The 22,070-nt window shown below is 42.9% G+C and overlaps 1 protein-coding gene across 1 annotated transcript in view; it reads right to left on the reverse strand.

Moving 5' to 3' along the window:
- The window catches only part of XPR1 (xenotropic and polytropic retrovirus receptor 1), a 112,104-nt gene that overhangs the window by 22,248 nt on the left and 67,786 nt on the right, over positions 1-22,070 (reverse strand). Inside the window, exons 3-9 of the mRNA XM_054285695.1 lie at positions 19,958-20,059; positions 13,259-13,482; positions 9,036-9,185; positions 8,131-8,214; positions 7,569-7,650; positions 4,504-4,691; positions 4,035-4,214 (exon numbers count right to left, since the gene is read on the reverse strand). Coding sequence (XP_054141670.1) covers positions 4,035-4,214; positions 4,504-4,691; positions 7,569-7,650; positions 8,131-8,214; positions 9,036-9,185; positions 13,259-13,482; positions 19,958-20,059 — 1,010 coding nt within the window. The remainder of the gene's footprint in view (positions 1-4,034; positions 4,215-4,503; positions 4,692-7,568; positions 7,651-8,130; positions 8,215-9,035; positions 9,186-13,258; positions 13,483-19,957; positions 20,060-22,070) is intronic.

The raw sequence follows: 22,070 nt of genomic DNA on the forward strand, positions 1-22,070 counted from the left end.
ACTGAACAAATATGGAAATAACAGAAATGCTTGAAGATTTATTGCTGACCTTTTGCTCCTGTTGACAAAAAAAGGATAACTGTCTCCCTGCTTTCAGTACAAAGAACATTCCTGCTTTCCTCCTCCTGTATGCATCTATTCCTGTGCACCCCCAGCCTTTTGTTTTTTACTGGCAGAGCAGCCCAGTCTCCTCTCACCAAGCTCTTTCCCAGAAACTCCCAGTCTCCATTTAAGAGCTCTGCACAGCTCCATTTCTCTCACTGCCCCTCACTTTGATCAGCACTTTCTTTCAGGCACTTACATCGTGTCCATTGACATCTTCCACGTTTACCTTCCCCCTCACACTTAATGTCAGTTGGATTCAGACCCTCAGCACAGCCATTAGGCTGGTCATGCCTTGGTTTACTTAACTCATGAGTTGTCCTTTGGTGTTAGAAGTTGTGACAGTGAGGATTGTTACAGGGTCTGCCAAAGCCTCCAGCAGGGAAAGGGTGAAAGAAAAGGCAGAGGAAATCCTATTGCCTGTCAGTTGGACTCCCCCTCAATCCCAGTCCACTTTCCCTCTAAGCCTGAAGAGCAGTTTTGTTCCTTCCAAAGCAGACAGTTTTCTGCTCCATTACCTTTGATTACCCCTCTCCCTACCCAGTTAGTTGTAGTTACTAATGGCCAATTTCTCACAGAGAAGGCACCAGCACCATCCGGTCATTCTGGGATTTATGAACCTTTAAATTAATGAAAGCACAGGCTAACACTGATCTTTTATACTGCTCTCCTTATTAACCTGAAGGGTGCACAGCTGCACAAAGTCAGGAAAGGACTGACACATCCCCATCAGCCTGTAATGCAGATTTAAGGCTCTGCTCCTAAAATTTCAAAGCCAAATAGGAGATTAAGAGTTAGTGGCATAAAGCAGATATGGATCTTGACCCAGAAAGCTCTGTGCTCATGTTGGATGGCACCTATTCCCAGGGGTCAAACAGGGCCAGATTTAGGGAGGCTTGTCTTCAAAGGTGCCCAGCTGCTGAACAGAGGTCAAAAACTACACCAGGCTTCCCTTATAAAAACTCTTTCCTCCCTTTTCCCAACACTCCCTGATACTATCTGTTTCATCACAGGCCATTGTTTTGTCCATGAACAAAGACTAGCTAAGTAAATGAAATGTGAAAATAGCTTTACAGACAGATTCCCCTGGAGGAAAAAAAAAAAAATCCAAGAAATAATACTCTTGTTATTTAATTTAGGGGGAAATTCTTCAGCACTCCAGGTGACAGCATAAAACTTTTAAGAGAAAAGAAGTTTTCCACCTACAGGTTACAGCTGAGGAGGAGTCAACAGATAGATCCATGACATATCTGGCACTGGCACCTGAGTCAACCCTCCTGCAGAGCCTGAGCTGCCACCTGAAGCCTCCCAAAGCCATGTGCCAGGCACTGTGGCTTCTGCTGCTGCCCAGGCACAGCTGGAGCTGCAGCCCCAATTCCAGTGGAGCTACCACAGCCAGCTCCTGCCTTCCCAGCTGAGAAGTGTCTGCAACATCCCCCAGATAAGGATAAAGTCATAAAACGCCAGAGCTGCAGCTCAGTTTCAATAACCAGTAGCAATTCTCTATCAACACTTCCACAGCCTGAGCACAGACTTCCTGGTGCTGATCCCTGCACTTTTAATTGGTGCTGAGATGCCAGATATCTGAGCTGAGCTTTTCACCTCTCACAGACAGGCTCTCCCTGCACTGCTGTGGCCATGGAGCTCCTGCAGAGAGCGTGGGCACAGGGACATTCCCTGGGCTCAGATCCAATTCCTGCCCTGAGCTGCTCTCCCCAGCCCACACCAGGGCACTCAGGGCCTTCTCACTGGCAGCAAAGGCACAAAGAATGCTCACCTAAGCACTCAGGCAAGAATGAAGAGCCCAGCAAGGGAATTAGACTTTACTACAGGCTAAATAACTTCTTTCACTCAAATTCTGATGTTTCACCATCCCTCAGGGATAAGCAAGAGATCCCAGCCTCCACCAGCAGTTGATGTTGGTCACAGGGGGAGGCAGGAAGACTCCTAGATCCATGAGGAAATGCTACAACACACTCAAGCATGCCCCTGATTTGGTTGCAGAAAAATTGGAAGTGCCAGTAATGCTCTGCTACACCTGATACGTCAGATTTTGTTTTGGCTGGAAATGAAACATATGAAGCATGTGAAGAAAAATGCTCACCAAACATAATTTTGTGTGAGCAGAACAGTTCTAAGACTTGCACTGTTTAAACCTCCTTTCACCCAGAGAGCTGCTGGCAGCTGCATGGAGCAATAACATACACCCAGCTGGTCAAGTACACACAATAAAAGCTGCTGTTTATGTGGTCTGACCTCTTCTTTCCCCTTCCTCATAATGCACACAAGTGCCATGTCATCTCCCACCATTAAGGTGATCTTGCATTTTGATGAAGCTTTTTTCCCTTGGAGACCTTGGGGTGCTGCACACTCAAGGTACTCAATGAACCTTATGGATCCCTTCCAACTCAAGATATTCCATGGTTCAGGTTTGGTGGAGAGAGATTGTTTGCAAGGGCATTTGGTGACAGGATAGGGGGGAATGGCTTAAAACTGATAGACTGTAGGTTTAGATTAGATACAAGAAATTCTTCCCTGTGAGGGTGGGGAGGCCCTGGCACAGGTTGCCCTGTGAGGAGAATCTGTGGCTATCCCATCCCTGGAAGTGTCCACAGCCAGGTTGGATGTGGCTCAGAGCAACCTGAGATCATGGAAAATGTCCCTGCCTGTGGCAGAGGGGTTGGAACTCAATGATCTTTAAGGTCTCTTCCAACTCAGGCTATTCTATGATCTTACACCTCTATCTCAGACTGCAGCACAGTCTGGAGATCACTGGGACAGGGCAGGAGCTGCAAACATCCTAACAGCTCTGTGGAGACTGAGAATCTCACCCTGGCAAGATATTAAGGTAAATTAGCAGAGATATTGCTCATGTGGTTAAAGCACATCCAGTGCTTCCCCTCACACCAGGGGACAGCAGGCAGACTAATGAGGCTTGGGACTGAAGGTACCTCTGTGAGGGATGGCTGAGTGCTGGAAGGCACAAAGGAAGAAGCTGCAAGAGCAGCAAGCCAGCAAATCAAATAACAGAGGTGAGCTCAGAGAGGTTAATTCACTGTGTGTATACCTGCACACACGTCCTCAAAGCACGATGCTGTGTCTCATCTTTGCTGTGTTCCAGATAAAGTTAATTGTTTTAATTGGCATTGAAATGATTCTATAAAGAAAACCAGCCAGCCAAACCCTCTTCTGCCCAAAGCTCTCAGAGCAGTGCTAGCAAGAAGAAGGTGTCAGGGGAACCAGCTTGATTAAAGCCAATTTAAAAGGGTGCACAGGGTGGGGAAGAGCATGTGAAACAGCCATTTGGGAAGAAATTCATGAGTCACCCAGCAAGGCTGAAAACTGTTCTTGCAGAGCTCCCACCTATAACTGGAACACTGAAGGAGCAAACATATTGACATTGAATTTACCAGACTTATCTTACAGGAAAATAAAGAGCTCGGTCTCAAACAAAGAGTTTGTTTAAGAGCACAAACAGAAAAAAACCCCACCCCTGGGCACAATTTTATAGACAGTAACTTTTCCAAAGGTTCTCTCTTCATCAGTGAACCCTCCCAACGTTGGCACTACCCCAGCTTGGGCTAAGGAGCATCCATGCAGCCTTGCCTTAGAGCACTGGACCTCTAATCCATCTGTTTCACTAGGTTATGGAATAAACAAGAAAGACATCCAAGGGTTTCCATACATGAAAAGTTTGTAAACAGCTCTCTATAGGAAGGTTAACAAGTCAACTGGTACAGGAAGCAGAATATGCTTCTGCAAAACCATCCTCAAAAATGATCAAGTCTGCTCTATAAATCACAGTGGCATAAGCACCCCCCAGCATCCCTCTTATCCTGAGGGTTAGTGACACTTGTTTACACTTCACAGCTACTGCTCAGCCACAGCATTTAAACAAACAATTACTTCTTTCAACCAGCTTTGACACTTACCAATAGTTTGAGCAGCCAAAAACGGGACTTGTAATATAAGGTTTTGGTAGGGTTGATGAGGAAAAGCAACATGAAGCCATACAAGATGAGTGGGTTCACCTGCATGGGGATGTAGGTGAATTGACGATATATACATGCCAGCAGGCTCAGGCACCACAAAACACCCAGGAAACCAGCAATCTGCAGGGAAAAAACAAACAAATAGATACCTAATGAAAGCACAGCCCCAAACCCAGCAATCTGCAGGAAAAAAAAACCCCAAACAAACACCTAATGAAAACACAGCCCTGAAACCTGCAATGTGTTCTCATTAGAAGAAAAGGGAGAGCAGTGCTCAATCCTGTAATCTAATCAGACTTCAGCAACTTCCTCTTCTAATTGTATTAGGAGTCCTTGCCAGGAAATGGTGCAGGATTTATCCTGCTGATCCTCAGCATGGCTCAGCCACTCTAAAATCCCTCCTGTTCACCTCAAAGAGATGTTGATGGGACAAGTTGCTGCGGGGGTTGAGCTCGAAGATGAGGACGTGGTTGACTCCAGCCTGTCTCCAGCCATAGGTGTTGATACCCAGGAGAAAGAGGAATTCTATCAGGAGAAAGCCACCTCGATAGATTCTCACCAGTGGCCACACATTTGGTCCATCTATAAAAGCCACACCTGGCAAAGACAAAGAAGAAAAAGGATTTTAGGGATAACAGAGGTCGTGTCACAAAGCAAGGCTTTATCCTGGATCTCAGATGTTGGGCTGTATCCTGAGAAAACAGGGTACATGTGTACACAACTGCATGCTCCAGCAAGTGGAGGAATTTTGCCTAGCCTGTCAGAGGATTTAGGAGCATTCTGGGGAAAATTCCCTTTCCAGCTGCTGTAATCGAGTCATTAGCAGCGTCCCTGCCTCACACTGCAGGCACAAGGGACAGCACCAGCATAAATCTGACTAGAGACACTTAAATATTCTGCTTTAATAGAGAAGAAATCCCAACAGACAGATACACAAACACTTCAGCTCCCCACAAAACCAAGAGGAACCATTTACAGCATTTAAAACAATGCTAAACCCTCCTAATCACCGGTCTCACTACAATGGTAATGCAATACATATTCATGGCCAGCATTACAACACCCAGCCCCACCCAAAGAGAAATCCCAGCACAAGGCAGCAGTGCTGGAAAGCCTGTTGCTTCCTTTGTTCGGTTTTCAGGGGTTTGGAAACAAATGTGCTTCGTTTCAAACCATGAACAGCCTTATACAGCAGCAGCTTTCTCCAGCTTAAACCTCTTTGCAAAGGACTGGTCACTAGGCACAGGTTTGATGAGAAAAGCATAAATAAAATAAAGTTATTCAATCCTTAGTTTTAGTTTCATTGAGAGTTTCTCACCCATGTGCTTTCTGAGAGGAGTAAAAGAAAGAACCTGCACTTTACAGAACTGAGGCTGAGAATTTATTCCCACAGATCTGCCTGAATTATAGTCCCAAGTTTTTCAAACTGTTTTCTCAGAGAAAGCAAATCCATAGGGAATTTCATGCATCTACACTTTATACTACATAACTTACAGAGAAAAAGCTGTGCATATAAAATTATTCCAGAACTGCTGCTTTAAATTTAAAACTTTAAACTCTTGGATTCAGGCAAAACAGAGTCAACTTTTGGACAGAAATTATGCACCCCCCAAAAAAAACTGAAAGAAATTACATGTCTTAAATGTGAAATTAAGTCTTAAATGTGGAATTGCAAAGAAAGATTTTCAAATTTTTACCTGAAAACCAAAGGAATTTACAAAATGGGTGAGGTTGAAAAGAAACACAATGGGTCACCTGGTCAAAACTCCAAACAGGGCAGAGTAGCCTCAAAAATATTGACTAAGAAATGAAAATATCCCTGGAGATAAATCTAATGGCAGCCTAATTCTCAAACAAGAGCAGGACCACTGTAAGGGCTTGAGATTTTGCATGAAACCTTTCAGGTTTCTGGTTAATAAAATGAATGCACATTTCTGTGAAATTACATCCTCACTTACACACCAGCTTGGCACTTAGAGAAGCCCATACAGAAACAGTGAAGCCCCAGAATTTGTCCTCTTTAGGGTGCCACCCTCCTGGGATCCACTTGGAGCTTTGCAGCCTTTAACAGACCCCAAGGGGTGATGAACTCATCTCAGTAAAATGCTGCTGCAGTTTTCAAATCAGGCACTGCAGCACTGGCTTACTGGCAGAAGCCATGTTCTGATGCTGTTTCACAAATTCTCCACACAGAACACTAAAATCCTATCTTAGCTGATCAAATCACACAAACAATTTGGCAAAAGCAGCTGAGAGGTTAGCAAACTATGGGCCAATTAAAAACACCCACTCTGCACTTGGAATCCAGGTTTTTGCCCAATATCTACAGTAATGCTCAGCTATCAGATCATGCCTGCTGATACAACACACCTATTACCCACACTGGGTTAGTAACACCTGCTCTGGAGATATAATCATTTTTATATAATCATTTTTATGAATTCCTTCTCACAGCTGCCTCACTTTTTCATTCTTAGCACCGAGAGGGAGAACAAACACAACTGGCTTCAATCATTTTGCATCTCACAAGGAGATCAAATGTATAAGTAACAGAAATTATGAATAAAGAACAGTTTCTACACATTAAACAGTGCCTTCATGCAGATGGGTCAACTTCATTCCTCTACCATGGGAAGACCAAAAAGGAAACACTGCAAACAGCTCCTCAAACAGAGGCATTTTATCCCAAGAGATGGCTGGATCCAATTACAGAAACATCCGATTAAAAATTCTTTTAAGTCATAAAAACACAGACATGGGCTTTCCCTAATGCAAGAGCTGGTAAGTTGATTTGTTAAGCCTTTTCCTTTGTACTGCTTAAGCAAGTTACAACACTCCAGAAATCACACACACAATTAGTAAAGCTGCTTGTGATTAAGCTCTGTGTCTGGATCTGCAGTACTACTCTAATCAGGGGCCAAACTCAGAAGGCATAAAGCAGAATAAAGCCAGGGCCTGAGAGATGCACCCATTAAGTGTAGCTTTTAAACAATCTTGCCAACTACTGCCAATAAGAAAAAGTCAATTAATTCCATTAGCAGACTCCAGGCATTGAAATTCTAGGAATTTCCACATGAGTGCCTGATTTCCATCCTGAGTGGCATCTGGTCACATGGCTCTGTGTCTGGTGCTCTTTTCTTTAGGGAGTCAACACCATGCAAAGCTCAAGACCTACAAGCACCTGTCTCAAAGTTGGCACAGGCTGTGTGCTCCCAGAATGACAACAAAAAACTGCTCTTACACATAGATGTTGCACCCTCAGAATATCCCTCCAAAAATAAGGAGGAAAACAGAAGAAAAGGATTTTTGTGTTCAACACTGACACATACAACATGAGAAAAAGCACAACCTACTGCTGAGCAGGTCACACCAATGTGATATGGCTCTGATTTAACCCAGCACATCCAGGTCCAGATGCTCCCTAAGTGAGGAGAATCAGAATCCACCCAAACCCAGGCATGGCAGGACACCTACCTGAAAGTATGACAGTGACGTTCAGTGCAATGAACAACCCACAGAACAATCCAACCCTGAATGTAGTCCAGGCTGGCACAGGCTGTGAACAAAGCCACAGCAGAATTAAGGTGAGGTAAACAAGTTATCAGCACAGTCAGATTAGTTTGCAGAGCCAACTTAAAATCACAAACACAAGCTCCTGACCCCAGATTGCACTCTTGCTTTTGAAATGAGTTTTTTTTTAAACTGTAAATGCTGTGTAATATTCTTGCCATGTTGAAACAGAGCTTGGGAGTCTCAATGGCCCTTGAAAAATATTCCAGACCACACAAACACTAAGCATATGCTTTTATTAGTACAAATTTCCTTTTAGCATTTATCTCCTCCCTTCATTACCTTGTCTGCATGCATCAGGAGCAGTAACCTATTTCCAAACCTTCCGGAACTAAAGCAGATTATCTGGCCCTGCCCCATGCACGCTCACATCAATTATTTCCACTGTTTCCTTCAGATGTTGAATCTGATTTGGCACTTTGACAAGTTGGAGGAGCAGCTTTGCTCCACAACCCCCCTGTCTCACCTGAGCTGCTCCTAAGGGTGGAACACGCAGACGTTTCATTGCCTTCTGTCTGTCTCCATCTTCCAACTCGTTGGTCACCAGTTCCTGAGGAGACAAAGACACACACCACTGAAGGTCACCTGGATGATGAGCACATGGTCAAACCAAACCTAAAGGTTGGTTTCCATGTTAGAGGTGAGCCCTGGCCCAGTATTCTTTTAATACAAAGATGTGAAAAGCTCAGCATGGTGAACCAAGTTCCTCCATGGCAGAAATTAAAGCTGCACTAAGCTTTGCCAAGGGAGAAGTTCTCAGCTGAAGAGAACATACCCATACTGATGTAAGCAGTGCCAGAAGTCAGTGGTATCACCCTGATTTTTTGAGATTTTCTAAGCCTTTTGATATTTACATTCTTCTAACGAACTTTCTCACACACTTTATGTAAATAACTTATTGTTTTGCAGTCTTTTATGGAGGAGGAGAAATTTGATGGACTGTTGGTTTGTCCAGTCATTGGGGAGGTGGCACTTTCACCCTCCAATCCACTGTCACTTTTGGAAATCTATAAATGTTGGAGTCAGAAATTAAAAAGTCTCTTTTACCCTGAAAGATCAGCATGTCTGTGTTGTGTTATTTCACTTTCTATAGTGACACAGTGGCATTTCAAAATCAATTATTACCCATCTTGGTGGTAAACACAAGCTATAGAGAGGGCAAAACACTATGGGAATTACAGTGTCATAGAACAGTTTGGGTTGGAAGGGACCTAAAGATCTTGTTCCAACCCTCTGCGGTGGGTGCTTTCCACTAGAACAGGTTTGCTCAGAGCTCCATCCAACCCGTGCTTGAACACTTCCAGAAACCAGCAGTGCCCAAACCCCCATCTTTGGGGGGATTTATGGCAGTTCCCAGGCCAGCCTCTTCACCTCTGTTTCGGAGATAAGCTGGTTGATCTTCTTGCAGATGTAGAAGGGAGCCACCTCCACCTCGGCCACCCTCCACTCCGCCCCCCGTGTCGTCTCCAGGTTCTTGTCATGCTTCTTCAGGATCTTGCGGAAGCCGGTGAAGTTCAGGTTCTGCAGGCAAGGGAAAGAACATGCTGGCTCTCAAACCCCTGCCATCTCTTACACCCCAGCCATCTCTTAAACCCCAGCCCATCTCCCAAGAAAGAGAAATGGTTCTCTCCCCAGTGCTAGCGACAAAGGAATCGTTAATAAGAATCAAAATGAGAATCAATCGTTAATAGGAATCAAAATGATTGCATTCCTTGTCAGGAAGTTTCTCAGTTCTTATTTTATTATAAGGAATATATAATACAATATATATAATAAAAAGGGAGCTACCTAAAGCTTTTTATTTCCTAAAAAGCCAGATCACCTCCACCTTCCTCCTTTATGCAAGAAGTGACCTGATGCTACCCTGAAGACAAATAACCCTTAAGGGGTTTTCTCTCCTGAAAAAACTGAGCTACTGATTTCTTTTAACTTGACACTGGTTTCAAATCAAGTCCTCCAGGTAAATTCATTATAGAAGGGAAATCTTTGTATGAAAGTTGTCAGTGCTGCAGATTAAATCCAGACAAGTGCATCCCCACAGCAGCATGTTTTTTCACAGAGTATGTTGCACAATGACTGCAAAACCAGCTTAGGCTTGCAGATGTGGGAGATGTAATTCTCCAGTCTGTAGAGACAAGCACACAATGCTTAAAACAAGAAGCAACTGTTGATTTCCAAGTTACAGATGATCCCTGATTCAACACCCATGCACAGTACCTAGGACAGGCAGAGCTCATCACACAGCAGCAATTTCTGTGGCACGATGTGTTTGCAATCCTGCATTTCATTGTGCAGGAAGTGCTGCCTAAAAAACTCAATATTGCATTCAAACAACAGCAGAAGCACAGAGAGACTGTGGCAAGACTCAGTTCTGAAAAAAGCTTAGAGAGCAGCTTGGAAAGAAAACCAGAGAAAACAGCAAAATCTAATGCCCTGGGGAGAGGCACCAACTACTCAGTGAAATTATTTCCAATGTAATTATGCTTAGAGTGATTTAATGCCAGACCCTCCCATCTAGGTGGGAAATGAGGCTGTGGAGACAGGAGCAGGAAGCCAAAGCAATAATGACCTGCCTCATTGCAGACAAGAGACTTTAATTACTTTCTATTGGAAAAGCCAGCATTCCACCCCAAGGAGAGCAGAAATTTCACATGAAAAACTGCAACAAAAGGATGATTTTGGTCAGGGACCTTTCTGTGGCCTGAAGTAACATCCCTTCATCTGCCATGGGTACAATCCCAAGCCTAAATCTGGTTGGAATATGTTTACAGCAGACACCCTAAAATCTCTCCAGGGGCCTTTCATCCTCTGGCTGCAAAAATTCTGCAACCTCAAAGTGCATGATAAAAGCATTGCTGGTCACAGTGATGCTTCTGACAAGGAACACACAGTGATGGGACTGTGGAACAGAACAAACATCATTTCTGCAGTCTGATATTTTGCTGTTCCTGCTGCTTTTATTTGGCAAGGGGCCTTCTCCAAGCCTGACCTCCATTTCTGCTGCATTTTGTGGAGAAAAAAGCCAAAAAACAACCCCAAACAAACAAACAAAAACAAAATAAAATCAACCAAAAACTCTCCACAAATAACAAACAGTGCAACTTAGGCAATGATATAATGCAACATCAAGTAGAATCAAGCAGAAGACTCAAATATCTTTGCTCATATATATTAGGAAATGCACCAGCAAGGTAATTTAATAAAACTGGTTCAGTCTTTATTATTCACTCAATAAATGCACTATATTATATACAGAATAAGTAACTAAATCTTATATGCTTAATTTGTCAGCATTTGTTTGTCCTAAAACACAGCATTTCAAATAGATAGATTTTTTTTAATGTACATACACACTCTAGAAGAATACATTGTTGGTAAGTATAAATTAATTTTATCAGAGGTTTAATCATTTAAACATGCAAGAGCTGCCCTGGAGACTGCTTGTAGCTGCATTTGACAGTTGGTTTGTGCACCTCAGGAATGAATGCATTTGTTCACCCCTAAGAGACTGAGGAATTTGCTTCAGGTGGATTTTCCTTCCTCTGAAACTCAAATCAAGGCATCAGCATTTCATCAAAGCCAGTCTGATCTTTATAATGCTGCTGTTGATTTCATTTTTTATCTCCTACATGAAGGGCTCAGGTACATTATCCTCCCACCAGGTTATTGTTTTTTCTTCTCTCCAAAACTGCAAGAGCTTGAATATTCCTCATTGCTTTACTCTAAGCTCAAGAGTGATTAACAACAGTAGTACTCTGGGATTTAGTTTTGTGTCTGTTTTTGTGTTTGTATTCCCTGTCCACAACTTCAATACCAATTTGAGGGAATTTTTCTTATTCTCTCTCTGGAGTTGTGTTGTAGAAAGCAGCTCTGCTGCCTCTGCAAAGTGTGAAAAACCAGATGGAGTTTAGATCAATATTTAGTAGACTTACAGTGGGTCTGGGCTCATGGAAGCAAAAGGCAAAAATATCAGTGTGCAACCTGCCTTTTTACACTGAGGAACAGAAAGAAAAGATTTCCCAAGGGAATGATCAATGTTAGCCCCTATTTAAATTCTTCATCAAGCCTCAGAATTGATTTTTTGTAATTAAAAGTATAGCTGTCTTCTGTTAAAAGAGAAAATAAATGTAAGGGAAGAAATCACAGCAGGTGATGCTGCTTCACTCCATTCCTAAGAAGATACAGATACTCCACCTTTCCCAGGAATTTGAACTAGGAACTACCACCAATAGTTACAACACTTTATTAAGAAACTCAGAGTTTCCAGACACATGCTCAAAGATAACATCACTGTAGGAGAGGTACAAATACTAAAAATCTTGGAAGTTTAAGTTCTGTCCATACAGCAGAGTGGTATTCAATTTATTCTGTGAACTTTGTTTAGTAAAATTCTGCAGTAAAGATCTGTCTAAGATCTAAATACAGATGCAGTCATTTTAAGCTCCAACATTCTTATTTAACAAGCTAGAGCCCCTCACAGTAAAACACTTAAAAGCATTTCAGAGCATTTAACTCGAGAAGAGGTAGCCCAGCCAAAAATATATTAACAGTTTCAGATTTTTATTTCAAGATTTTTGGAACGAGATCAGCATCTGCAACCAAGCCAAAAATCCAAGTACAACTAAAGATTGGTTTGTTTTCATACCTCAAGGCAAATGAGCCTGTATCCTGCAGAAATCAAAATATATATCTTTTTAAATATATGTTTTAGCAAGAAATTCTGATACAGCAAGGTCACAGCCACTACCATGGTAACGCCAAGAGAAAACAGAACATTGGGATTTCAAGTTTCAGGACAAATATAAGATAAAAGAGCTTCTTCCCCAACCTGCCCTGCCTAGAACAACACACTACAGAAGGAAGAGATCCTGCCTGGACAAAGGTGCTGGGGTCAGCCAGCCCAGAAAAGGAAGAAGGAAAAGTCCTTCAGCAGGTCAGCTTAGCACTTCTAGCTCAGTTAAAAGCAACCAGGTGTGCACTGCTACCTCCCTTTTCTTTAGAAGTGTTTAGCCCCCCCCCCCCCAAAAGGAAGAAATAAATGAAAAATGGAGTGGGGCAAGTCAAGGTGATGCCTTGCGCAGGCTGAGCTAGAACAGAGGCTGGACAGAGCTAAAGAATAAAGCAGGCATTTATTAGGAGGCCTCAATGGGGCAGCACAAGAGCCCAGCCAGGGCTACACCCAAGATGAACCAAAATGGTCACAAAATGGACAACAGGTCATGGGGTCTCACACTTTTACAAGTTCTGGTCCAATTAACAATTAACTCCATTGCAGTTAGTTAATTGTCCAATGATAGCTTTAGGTTATGAAGTCCCATCCTGCTTGTTTTTCTCTCTTCTGCCCACGTTGTTTATGCTCTAGGGCCTGAGATTTGGATCATTTGTTCTTGGTCCCCAGCTGGAGCAGGAATTGTTTTGTCTCCCTGCTCTGTGCACAGAGCTCACCATCTCCTCATAGGAAGCCCAGACCCACACACTAAAGCAGCACAGAATGTGAAAACCACAAAAGCTCAAACCTGAGGCACCAAAGCACACACAAAGCACGGAGCCGTTTACGCGCAGGGCCCTGCGGACGCGCCGCCCTTGGCGGGTACCTGATAGTTCTGCAGCAGGATGAGGCTGAGGTAGAGCTCGCTGAAGGCCAATTTCAGGTCTCGGATGTTCCTGTGCTGGACCCGCTCCTCGTGGGACAGGTGGAAGACGGGTTTGCGGCGCCGCGGCAGCGTGGAGGCCCCGCTGGCCTCCTTCTGCGCCTCCAGGGTGGATTGCAGCTCGGTGCGGAGCGTGGTGAACCTGCGCTGCGCTTCCGCAAGCTTCTCTGTGGGCAGCCAGAGGGAAACGTCACCTGGGATGGCCCAGCCAGCCCCAAAAACACCCCAAAAATCAAAACCACCCCAAAAATCCAGTGACAGGGCTGTGGGTGAAACGCTCTGTGCTGCGCGGCCTTCCCCCATCGCGCGGTATCTCAAGCACTCTGCGTATTTCTCTTTTCACTGGATGGAATCACAGACTGGTTGGGTTAAAGATCATCCATCTCATTCTAACACCCTGCCATTGGCAGGGACACCTCCCATGTGTGCCTTGTCTAACCTCCAGGGATGGGGCAGCCACAGCTTCTCTGGCCAAACCTGTGCCAGGGTCTCAGCACCCTCAGAGGGAAGAATTTCTTCTTAATATCTAATTCAAACCTGCTCTCTGTCCCTGCTCTGTGTATTTCTCTTGTCACAGCATGGAATCCCAGACTACCTTGAGTTAAAGATCATCTCATTCCAAAGCCCTGCCATTGGCAGGGACACCTCCCATGTGTTCCTTGTCTAAACTGGCCTTGAACACCTCCAGGGATTGGACAGTCACAGCTTCTCTGGGCAAACCTGTGCCAGGGTCTCACCACCTTCACAGGGAAGGATTTCTTCTTAATATTTAATTCAAACTTGCCCTCTGTCATTGTTAAGCCATTCTTCCCTGTCCTGGCACTCCAAGCCCTTGTCACAAGTCCCTTTCCAGCTCTTTTGGACCCTTCAGGCAGAGGAAGGGGCTGTAAGGGACCTCTGGAACCTTCTCTTCTCCAGCTGAACATCCCCAGCTCTCCCAGCCTGTCTGAACAGAGGTGCCCCAGTCCTCTGGACCCACTCTAATGGGTGTTTGTCCTTCTTGGGGCCATGTCCTTCCTTGCTGTGAGCCCCAGACCTGGATGCAGAACTCCAGACCACTCCATGTGGTCTCGCAGGGACAGAGAAAAAGAGGGAGCTTTCCTCATTAACCCTACGTAAAACATACAAGTTCTCAAGAAAAAAAAAAATTAATAGGGTCAAAATGAAAGGGCTGTCCCTTCAGCACAGACTAAAGCAGCATTAGCCAGGAACTGAGACCTCTCAGCTTCCATCCCAGCTTTGATTTCTAGAGGATCTCAGTCCAGCACCACACAAATACCTGTTAGGGATGGAAGAGGTACCTGGGGACTGCAAACCAGCACAAGGACAGTGGGGCAGGCTTCCCCACACTGGTTGGACCCTAAATCAATTCTGCTTCATTTAGGGTCTCATCCAAATACCAAAGCACTGACCACACATCTACTCTGAGCACAACAGAAAAGCTGCTCCTCTTTCCCACATAAATCAAGTGCACCAGGAGCATCAGAGAGAAATCCTGTTAGACAATATTATGAAACATGACAGTGAGTAAGCAAAGCGTTTTTCAGATCTGTGCACCCACTACTGACTTGGTGTTTACTATCTTTTCATGTGACAGTAGGGAAATCAAAGAAGACAAACCCCACACTTCAAATGTGACACTGAATTTTGTTGCTCAGAGAGCAGCACGGCCCCTTTGCCAAGCTCCCAGCGACAGACAAACACAGCTCTGCTTTGATCAGGAGTTACAACACTGCTGCCTGCTCTACATGATCCACTGCAATAATTTATCCCTCTTTTCCTCACTTTAGAAGCATTGCCTTGTTATTTACTGATTAAAGAGGCCAACAGCCTGCACTTAAATGTCATTTTTATGTGTTTTCAGAACGAGTCTCTCTCTCTCTTCCTCACACCTCAAGTATGAAGAAGGTGTTCCTTTCAACATGCTGCTTTATGTACTCTCAGTAAACAGTATTTTTGGCTAAATAACAACCTTTTAAAGCTAAAACCAGCATGGTTAAGACCATTATAATTCTCTTTGTTCTGTACAACTGGTTCCTTCCAGGCTTTTTTTTCCCCTGCTGAGCTTCAGTCACAGCTTTGGCATCTCTGTAGATAAGCAGGGTCACAGAGCAGGGGTGTTGGTGTTGGCCAGGAGGATGCTGACCAGGTTCACAGTGCTGGAGCCACCTCCACCCAGCAGGACACCCAGCACTGCACCAGAAACCACAGAGCCACAAGGTCCCTCTACCACACAGAGCTCTGCCCCAACAGCCTCCTGGATGTCAGCATAATTCTCTTCATTAGTATCTTACATAACTCAATGACAATTCTCAATTGCTCCCCACTCTGATTTACTCTGATTTATTCTTTCTTTTCCTTTGTCTAACTCAATTCTGCTTAATTTTAAGAGCAGAACTACTCTGTAAGTAATTTTACATTTGTGCACAAGGTATTTGCCAGAAGGAGAATGTCTTTCCTAACAGAAAATGGGAATCAACATAGGAAATCAAGTACAGAGGAGCCTGAACCTCTAAACTTCTTGCTTATGAACTTTATTAAAGGAAGAAGATTTAAAAAGCAGGAAAGGGCAACTCCTCTCTGCCAGCTTCCACAGAAACAGAGGCAATGAGAATTGCCACAGTGAGAACTGTCTGCCCACAGCCTACAACCACATAATATTTACCACAACAAGATCAGACTGCCGAAACAATAATCCCTCCCCACTTTGGGAACTCCCTCGGGAAGAAGGAACAGATATCTGTTCAAATCAAAAGCCTTCATATCAATAAAGCTCAGAAGTTCACTCTCTATATTGAAAACATTTATTAAACCATCTGTGATACACTGAAATTTCCTTTAAATCAAATCAGTAGATATGGAAGAGTTTAAATTAATATTTTCAATTGAAAGCACTGTTCCATTGTCCCTATGTCCAGAAAAATCCCAACATCCATCAGCCTAATAACACAATATTTAAAGAAAATACGATGCCTTGAAATATTTATATTTCATATTTATGACTGCAGCTATCCATAAAAAATGCCCCTCCTGAGAAGCAGCCATCCTGTCATCACCTTCTCTCTCCTGCACTGACTCTAGTTATCCCATCCACAAATCATTTCTTCTTATTAAAGTATGATTTTTTTTATCATTGAGACTCAATGCAGAAGCAAAATAAAACAAAACAAAACAAAGTGTGCTGCTGTTCTGAAAAGGTCCTAGGGAATTGTCCAGGGAAAGAGCAAAGCAGAATAGAAATTATTTTCCCACTAATTTAGCACTGTCTGTCACTAATTTAACATTCTGAAAAGTGACTTTAAAAAAAGTCACACAAGAGAGCTAAAAAAAAAGCTCAGAAACTGGAACCACTCTTGTGTTGCAGCATTTTGCATGACCTGATGCCCACAGAGCCCTCAGCTCAAGTGTAATTTCATGGCCAAGACTAACAAGAAATCCAAACCCAATAGTGGCAGACTTCAACAAAAGTGCTTGCCATAAATCAGCAGCTTGGCCCAAAAAATGCTGCTAAAATCCTGACTGAAAGAGCCTAAAGTGTTATCACCTCAACTACGCAGCTCCAAGCTGGTTTTTGACTTCGTTTTCCGAGTTTAAATCAAAGTTCACACATGAGGATGATGGAAAAAAAACTGTAGCACCAAGGAACCAGGAAAATTTCCCCCCAGATTCCAATTTACATGGATCAAAGGCTGTTCCACCAGACAGGAGGGGATCAACAGCCTGAACCTCCTGCCAGCTACACATTTTAGTTTCAGCATTCCTCCCCTTCCCTGCTTGTGCATTTTATGTTCAATATTTTCCTTCCCAATTTAAAGCCAGGGTTTCCTACAAATAACAATTCCTGAATTAACCACAGAAATGTTGCTGGCTACTGTTTAGCCAAGTCTTGATGATGGAGATTTAAAATATAACAAACCTGTCATCTAGAAAATCCCAAACACAAACCAAAACTGGCCACAGATAAAAGTTTAGCACTTGAATAGTGTTTTGGTTTAGGGTACATTTGTGAGAGAACTTTTGAAGGCATTTATCAAAAGTAGATTCAATCAGGTTTTTTCTTAATTGGTTGAGGAAAAATACTTCTTTGGAGAAAAGTGGAAAAAACCTGTTTATTTCATAAGTAAAGTATCTACTAGTCTAAAAAAATAATATTAAACAATGAAACCTCTTGTTCTAAAAGAGATTATGAACTTAGAAAGTCTTTTTTTTGTGGGTTGTAGCTTGGCTTATTTAGTCTTTTGTCAGTCTCTGCTGTAAATGTAGCTCAGGTCAGCTTTGTAACTTTTGTAAATTGTTGTGTAGTGTTTTATATGGTTGTTTTCTACTTTTGTTTTATTTCTATTAGTAAAATAATTCTAATAAATTAAAACTATTAGTAAAAAGAGTGTAGACATTTACTAGGCATTCCTCTGCTGGAACCATCTGAAAATTTTACTCTAATTTTTCTGTCTTTCAGCTGGGGATGGATCTTCTTGAGCACAGTCCAAAAAATTGCAAATTTTTTATCCAATCTGATTTGGTAAATGGCAGTTTTCCTTTCCACTGAGCTGGGATGATGGGCTGGGGAATTAAGGGAATGTTTGGGGGGAGCACACAGGGAAGGGCAAGGAAAGGCTTCTGCAGCAGTGTTCCATGGGGGAATTGGGGTTCAGGACCAGGCCACCCCAAGAGGATGAGGTTATTTGTGCTGCGGGTGATGCCCACTGAGGAGCCTTCAGCCTAGGGAAAGATGATGAGGAAATGAAGCAGGGATCAACAGAAAATTTGATTTTCTTGAAAAATGAACAATATTTACTGTAGTAAAGACAGGAGTGTAATAAGCTGTGTAACAAGCCTATAATAAATAGGATGTGCCAGGTCATAATCCAAGCCAACACATGCCTGGAGTTACAATAGGGTCCAACATGACAAATTTCTGACAGGATCAAGGGTAGGAAGCATTGATGGAACATTTCTTGCTGCAGCTCAATGCTAATAACCCTAATAACAGGGTTTCCATTCTATGAAAGTCACGTTGCTCTTCTGCAAATAAAAGCCTTATTTTAATTTTATCACAGGAGATTGTCAAATTACATATATTTTCTCCTGAAACTTTTTGAAATGACAGCTAGCTGGGGGAAAAAAAACCAACCCTAGCCTATGTTATTAATGCCATTTTAAACAATGCTGGAATGGGTGTGTGCATGTGGGTGCACGTGTGGCAGCAGGTCCTCATTAGGGGAAATTATAATCTGTATTGTGCATCTAAATTGACAGAACTTCCTGCACAGAGTCTAGCTCCCAGTGCACAGGATCTGATATGGCTCAGAAAGGAAATTTCTGAGCATAAAACCCTCAGGTCTGGGATAGAAGCACAAGATCTCCCAGGGAAACAACACAGAGCAGTGCTCTGAGTTAGGTACATATGAACTGCAGGCAGAAAAATGCCTATAAAGTGTAAAACCCAGCTGACCTAATAAAAAATATCAATTTTACCGAAAAAAGCTGCCTCTTGTCCTGACACCCACTGTGCTGCAGGGAGCTGGGAGAGCAGGAACAGCCAGCCCCAAGGAGATTTACTTCCCTAGATGGAAGCTGAGCAGAGGGAAGCTGCAGTGCTCAGCCACTGCATCCATCACGCTTTCAGCTCTCCTCAAGTTCACAACCCAGATCCTGGCTGGCAGTAAAAGAGCCAGCAACAAAGTCAGCACCCAATGGTTATGAAAATATTTTTGCACAATTCAGCTGTGCCTTTGTTATCAGATTCAAATCAGAACTAAAAAAGGCTACCATATTGTGGTGCAAATCCTGTTTATAGCACCAAGTTAATAAATCAACACATTAAGAGGAAGCCAATGCACTGCTGTATCTACATTTAAATGCTTTTCTAGCTGAAACCCCATTTTAAACCTTACCAAAAGAGGCTGAAAATCATCTGAAGTGTAATGGCAGGAGGAACCAGAGCACACCAAGCCTTTTGTAGCAATTTCACAGGGTGAATTTCCAATTAACCCATTCTAAAGTTGTTTTCAAAACACAGGATGGGAAGGCAAATTTTGCAGAGGAAACAACAAAAACCACCTTGGTATATGACACCTAGAAATCCCCAGTCTTACTATCACATCATTTTTACTCAAAATACACAGCCCATGGCAATAGCTACTGGATTTTGTAGGATTTTTTTTCAGAAAGCTGCAGGGGTTTCAGTGAGAGCTCAGTGTTTAAAAACTTGTTGGACCCATCAAGATGATTATACACAGGCAAGCCCACAAGAGCTGTTCCTGCAGAAGCTCAGGAAACACCAGCTAGGAGGCTCAGCACACCTAAAATGTCACCAGGAGATTGTTAAGAAAATAAAAATTGAAAGACTGTGCCCTTTAGTTTGAAGAGCATCTCCATAAAGTTCAGCAGGATACCTTGAAAGTTCAAAGAAATGAAATCACTTGCCATTCATTCTCCCTCCAGGCAGGATTAGCCAGGTTAATAGCAGGGTTGAGCTCCAGATCTGTGATTAAACCAGAGCAGTTTTCCACACAAACTCACCCTCTAATTACCTGATGGTAGACCTGCCTCACCATTGTGGTTATCCTGAAAGTTTGGAACCTTCAGGCCCTTTTTCTGTTGTTGAATTTTCCACAAATACACACAAAATAAGCACCTTACCTGAATAGAAAATGTTGATTTTGGCAAGTTCTTTCTCACAGGTTTGGAAGAATTTCTCTTCAAACGTGGCAAAACATCTTTTCACCGTGTCCTCATCTGTGTCTACAAAACAAAATAGAAAAACAAAGAAGTTGGAACAGAAGGACATAGGGACAATTTTACAAGTGGAAATAGTTCTTCAGAGCAAATCCACCACCTTTGCCATGCAGAGGAAGAAGAACAACCAAGTCCAAAGGGCTGGAGGGAACGCATATTGGCTTGTCAAAGGAATTGCACCAAGACAGAGAGGGACACGCTCATAACAGCACCCTGGCCAAAGTTCCCATCACCTTTTTGATCCTCCAAGTGCTGTTTCAGACCTCACAACTCCATTTTTGTTTAAAGACTGAAGCTGACCCTAAGTATTCACTCCAGCTTGGCAAACATTTGTGTTCAGAAGGAAAAAAACCAAGTTTTTAACTGAAGCCTTCACCTGATCTTCCAGGAGGACTCACTGGCTTCAGCCACCATTCCCATCTTCTCATCAGGCTAATCCTTCAAATACAAACAGCATCACAGCAAACTAAAATCCATACAGAAATCCACACTGAAAACTGTGTGGAAGCTTCCCTCCTGGAAAATAAAAGCTCTTTTCATAAGCAAAGTTGGAAAGAAAAGGCCTAAATTATGATGATTGTCATCAGCTCTCCTTCACCCCACTGCTCTGGAACAGCTTTAGTTCTTCTGCAAGAGCTACATACAATTCCATAATTAAAGTCAAAACTTGAAATTAAAGCAGCTATTCAGTCACCTTGTTGTAATAAAAAAATATAGTGCAGAATCTCAAAGACAGAATGCATTTTCTAGTAATTAAGAAATTAGTTTAATGAGTAAAAAAAAAAATCAAGACAGGCTATAATTATCAATTTCAGTACTGTCAAAAACCAAATGTTCCTAATGCTGAAGCAGAGCAGACTCTTCATACCCTCCCATAGTTACAGCCCCTGAATCTTCATGCACTCTCACAGATTGCAAGGGTTAGTGTTAACACAAACAGGAAAATTAAGATTTTATTATGGTCTCAACAATGTTGAGAAGCAGACCATAGCACCACAGAATTGCTTCAGGTTGGATTAAGATGAGTGAATGCAATCATTGCCAAGCCCACCACTAAACCATGTCTCCAGGTGACACATCCATGTTTTTGGAACACTTCCAGGGATGCTGATTCTAGCAGATTCAGACAGATGTTGAAATAAATGTTATTAAATTGAGAAGACAAATGACTACAGTGAAGTTTCATTCACTATACATATTGGACTGTCATAACCAAGAAATCTCTTTATTTTAGCATCAATTTCTAGGTAAAACCAACCTCAAGAGAATATTTAAATACAAAATTTCAACATTTAGATTTTTCTGGTTTGGCTCTGATATTAAGCACACAAATGTCAGTACCATTTTTAAGGGAGAGAGCAAAGAACACAACACAAAACTGCAGTGCAGGGGCAGCTTTGGAAGAAATCCGTCTTCTTCTGGAGTCTGATGATGCTTTAAAGAGTAAACAGAGAGAAAAGAACCAGTTCTGCCTGGTGTTTACAACTCCACCACCCAAGGGCTGGTAGAGAAGAATTCTCTACCAAGGGCCCCAAAGCCTGTTCCAAACTCCAAGCTTTGGCTCCCAGGGTTATTTTCTTATCCAGTCATTATCCTTGCAGCTCTGTGGCTACTCCTGAGGATGAGGACTCCCTCCCTGGAGCAAACAAACCCTGGGATGACCCAGACAGGGCTGCAGGAGAACCACTGGAGGGTCACTCCAGCCCTGCTCCAGGGCTCTGGACCAAGGATGAGCAATCCCATTCCACAGAGAGCTCCCACATGGATCCCTCCTCATAGGCAGCAAAATAAAAAAATAACTTTTCTTCCTAACAGCAGAACCACAGCAGTTACAACATCCCAGCCTGGGGCCCTCCCTGTAAAGCTGATCTGAACTTGCCTCCGAGACTTCCAAATCTGTGACCTGAGAGCACAGCACAAGCAGGGGAGGGGGTGAAGCAGCAGAAATTACATTTATACAATACTAAAAATGCAGATATTTTATTCACTAGTGCCTGAAACTTTGCAAGTAATAGTA

This window comes from Melozone crissalis, unplaced genomic scaffold (genome assembly GCF_028551555.1).
Source record: "Melozone crissalis strain CALT ecotype California unplaced genomic scaffold, PUWL_Pcris_2 ptg000045l_1, whole genome shotgun sequence".
Taxonomy (NCBI): domain Eukaryota; kingdom Metazoa; phylum Chordata; class Aves; order Passeriformes; family Passerellidae; genus Melozone; species Melozone crissalis.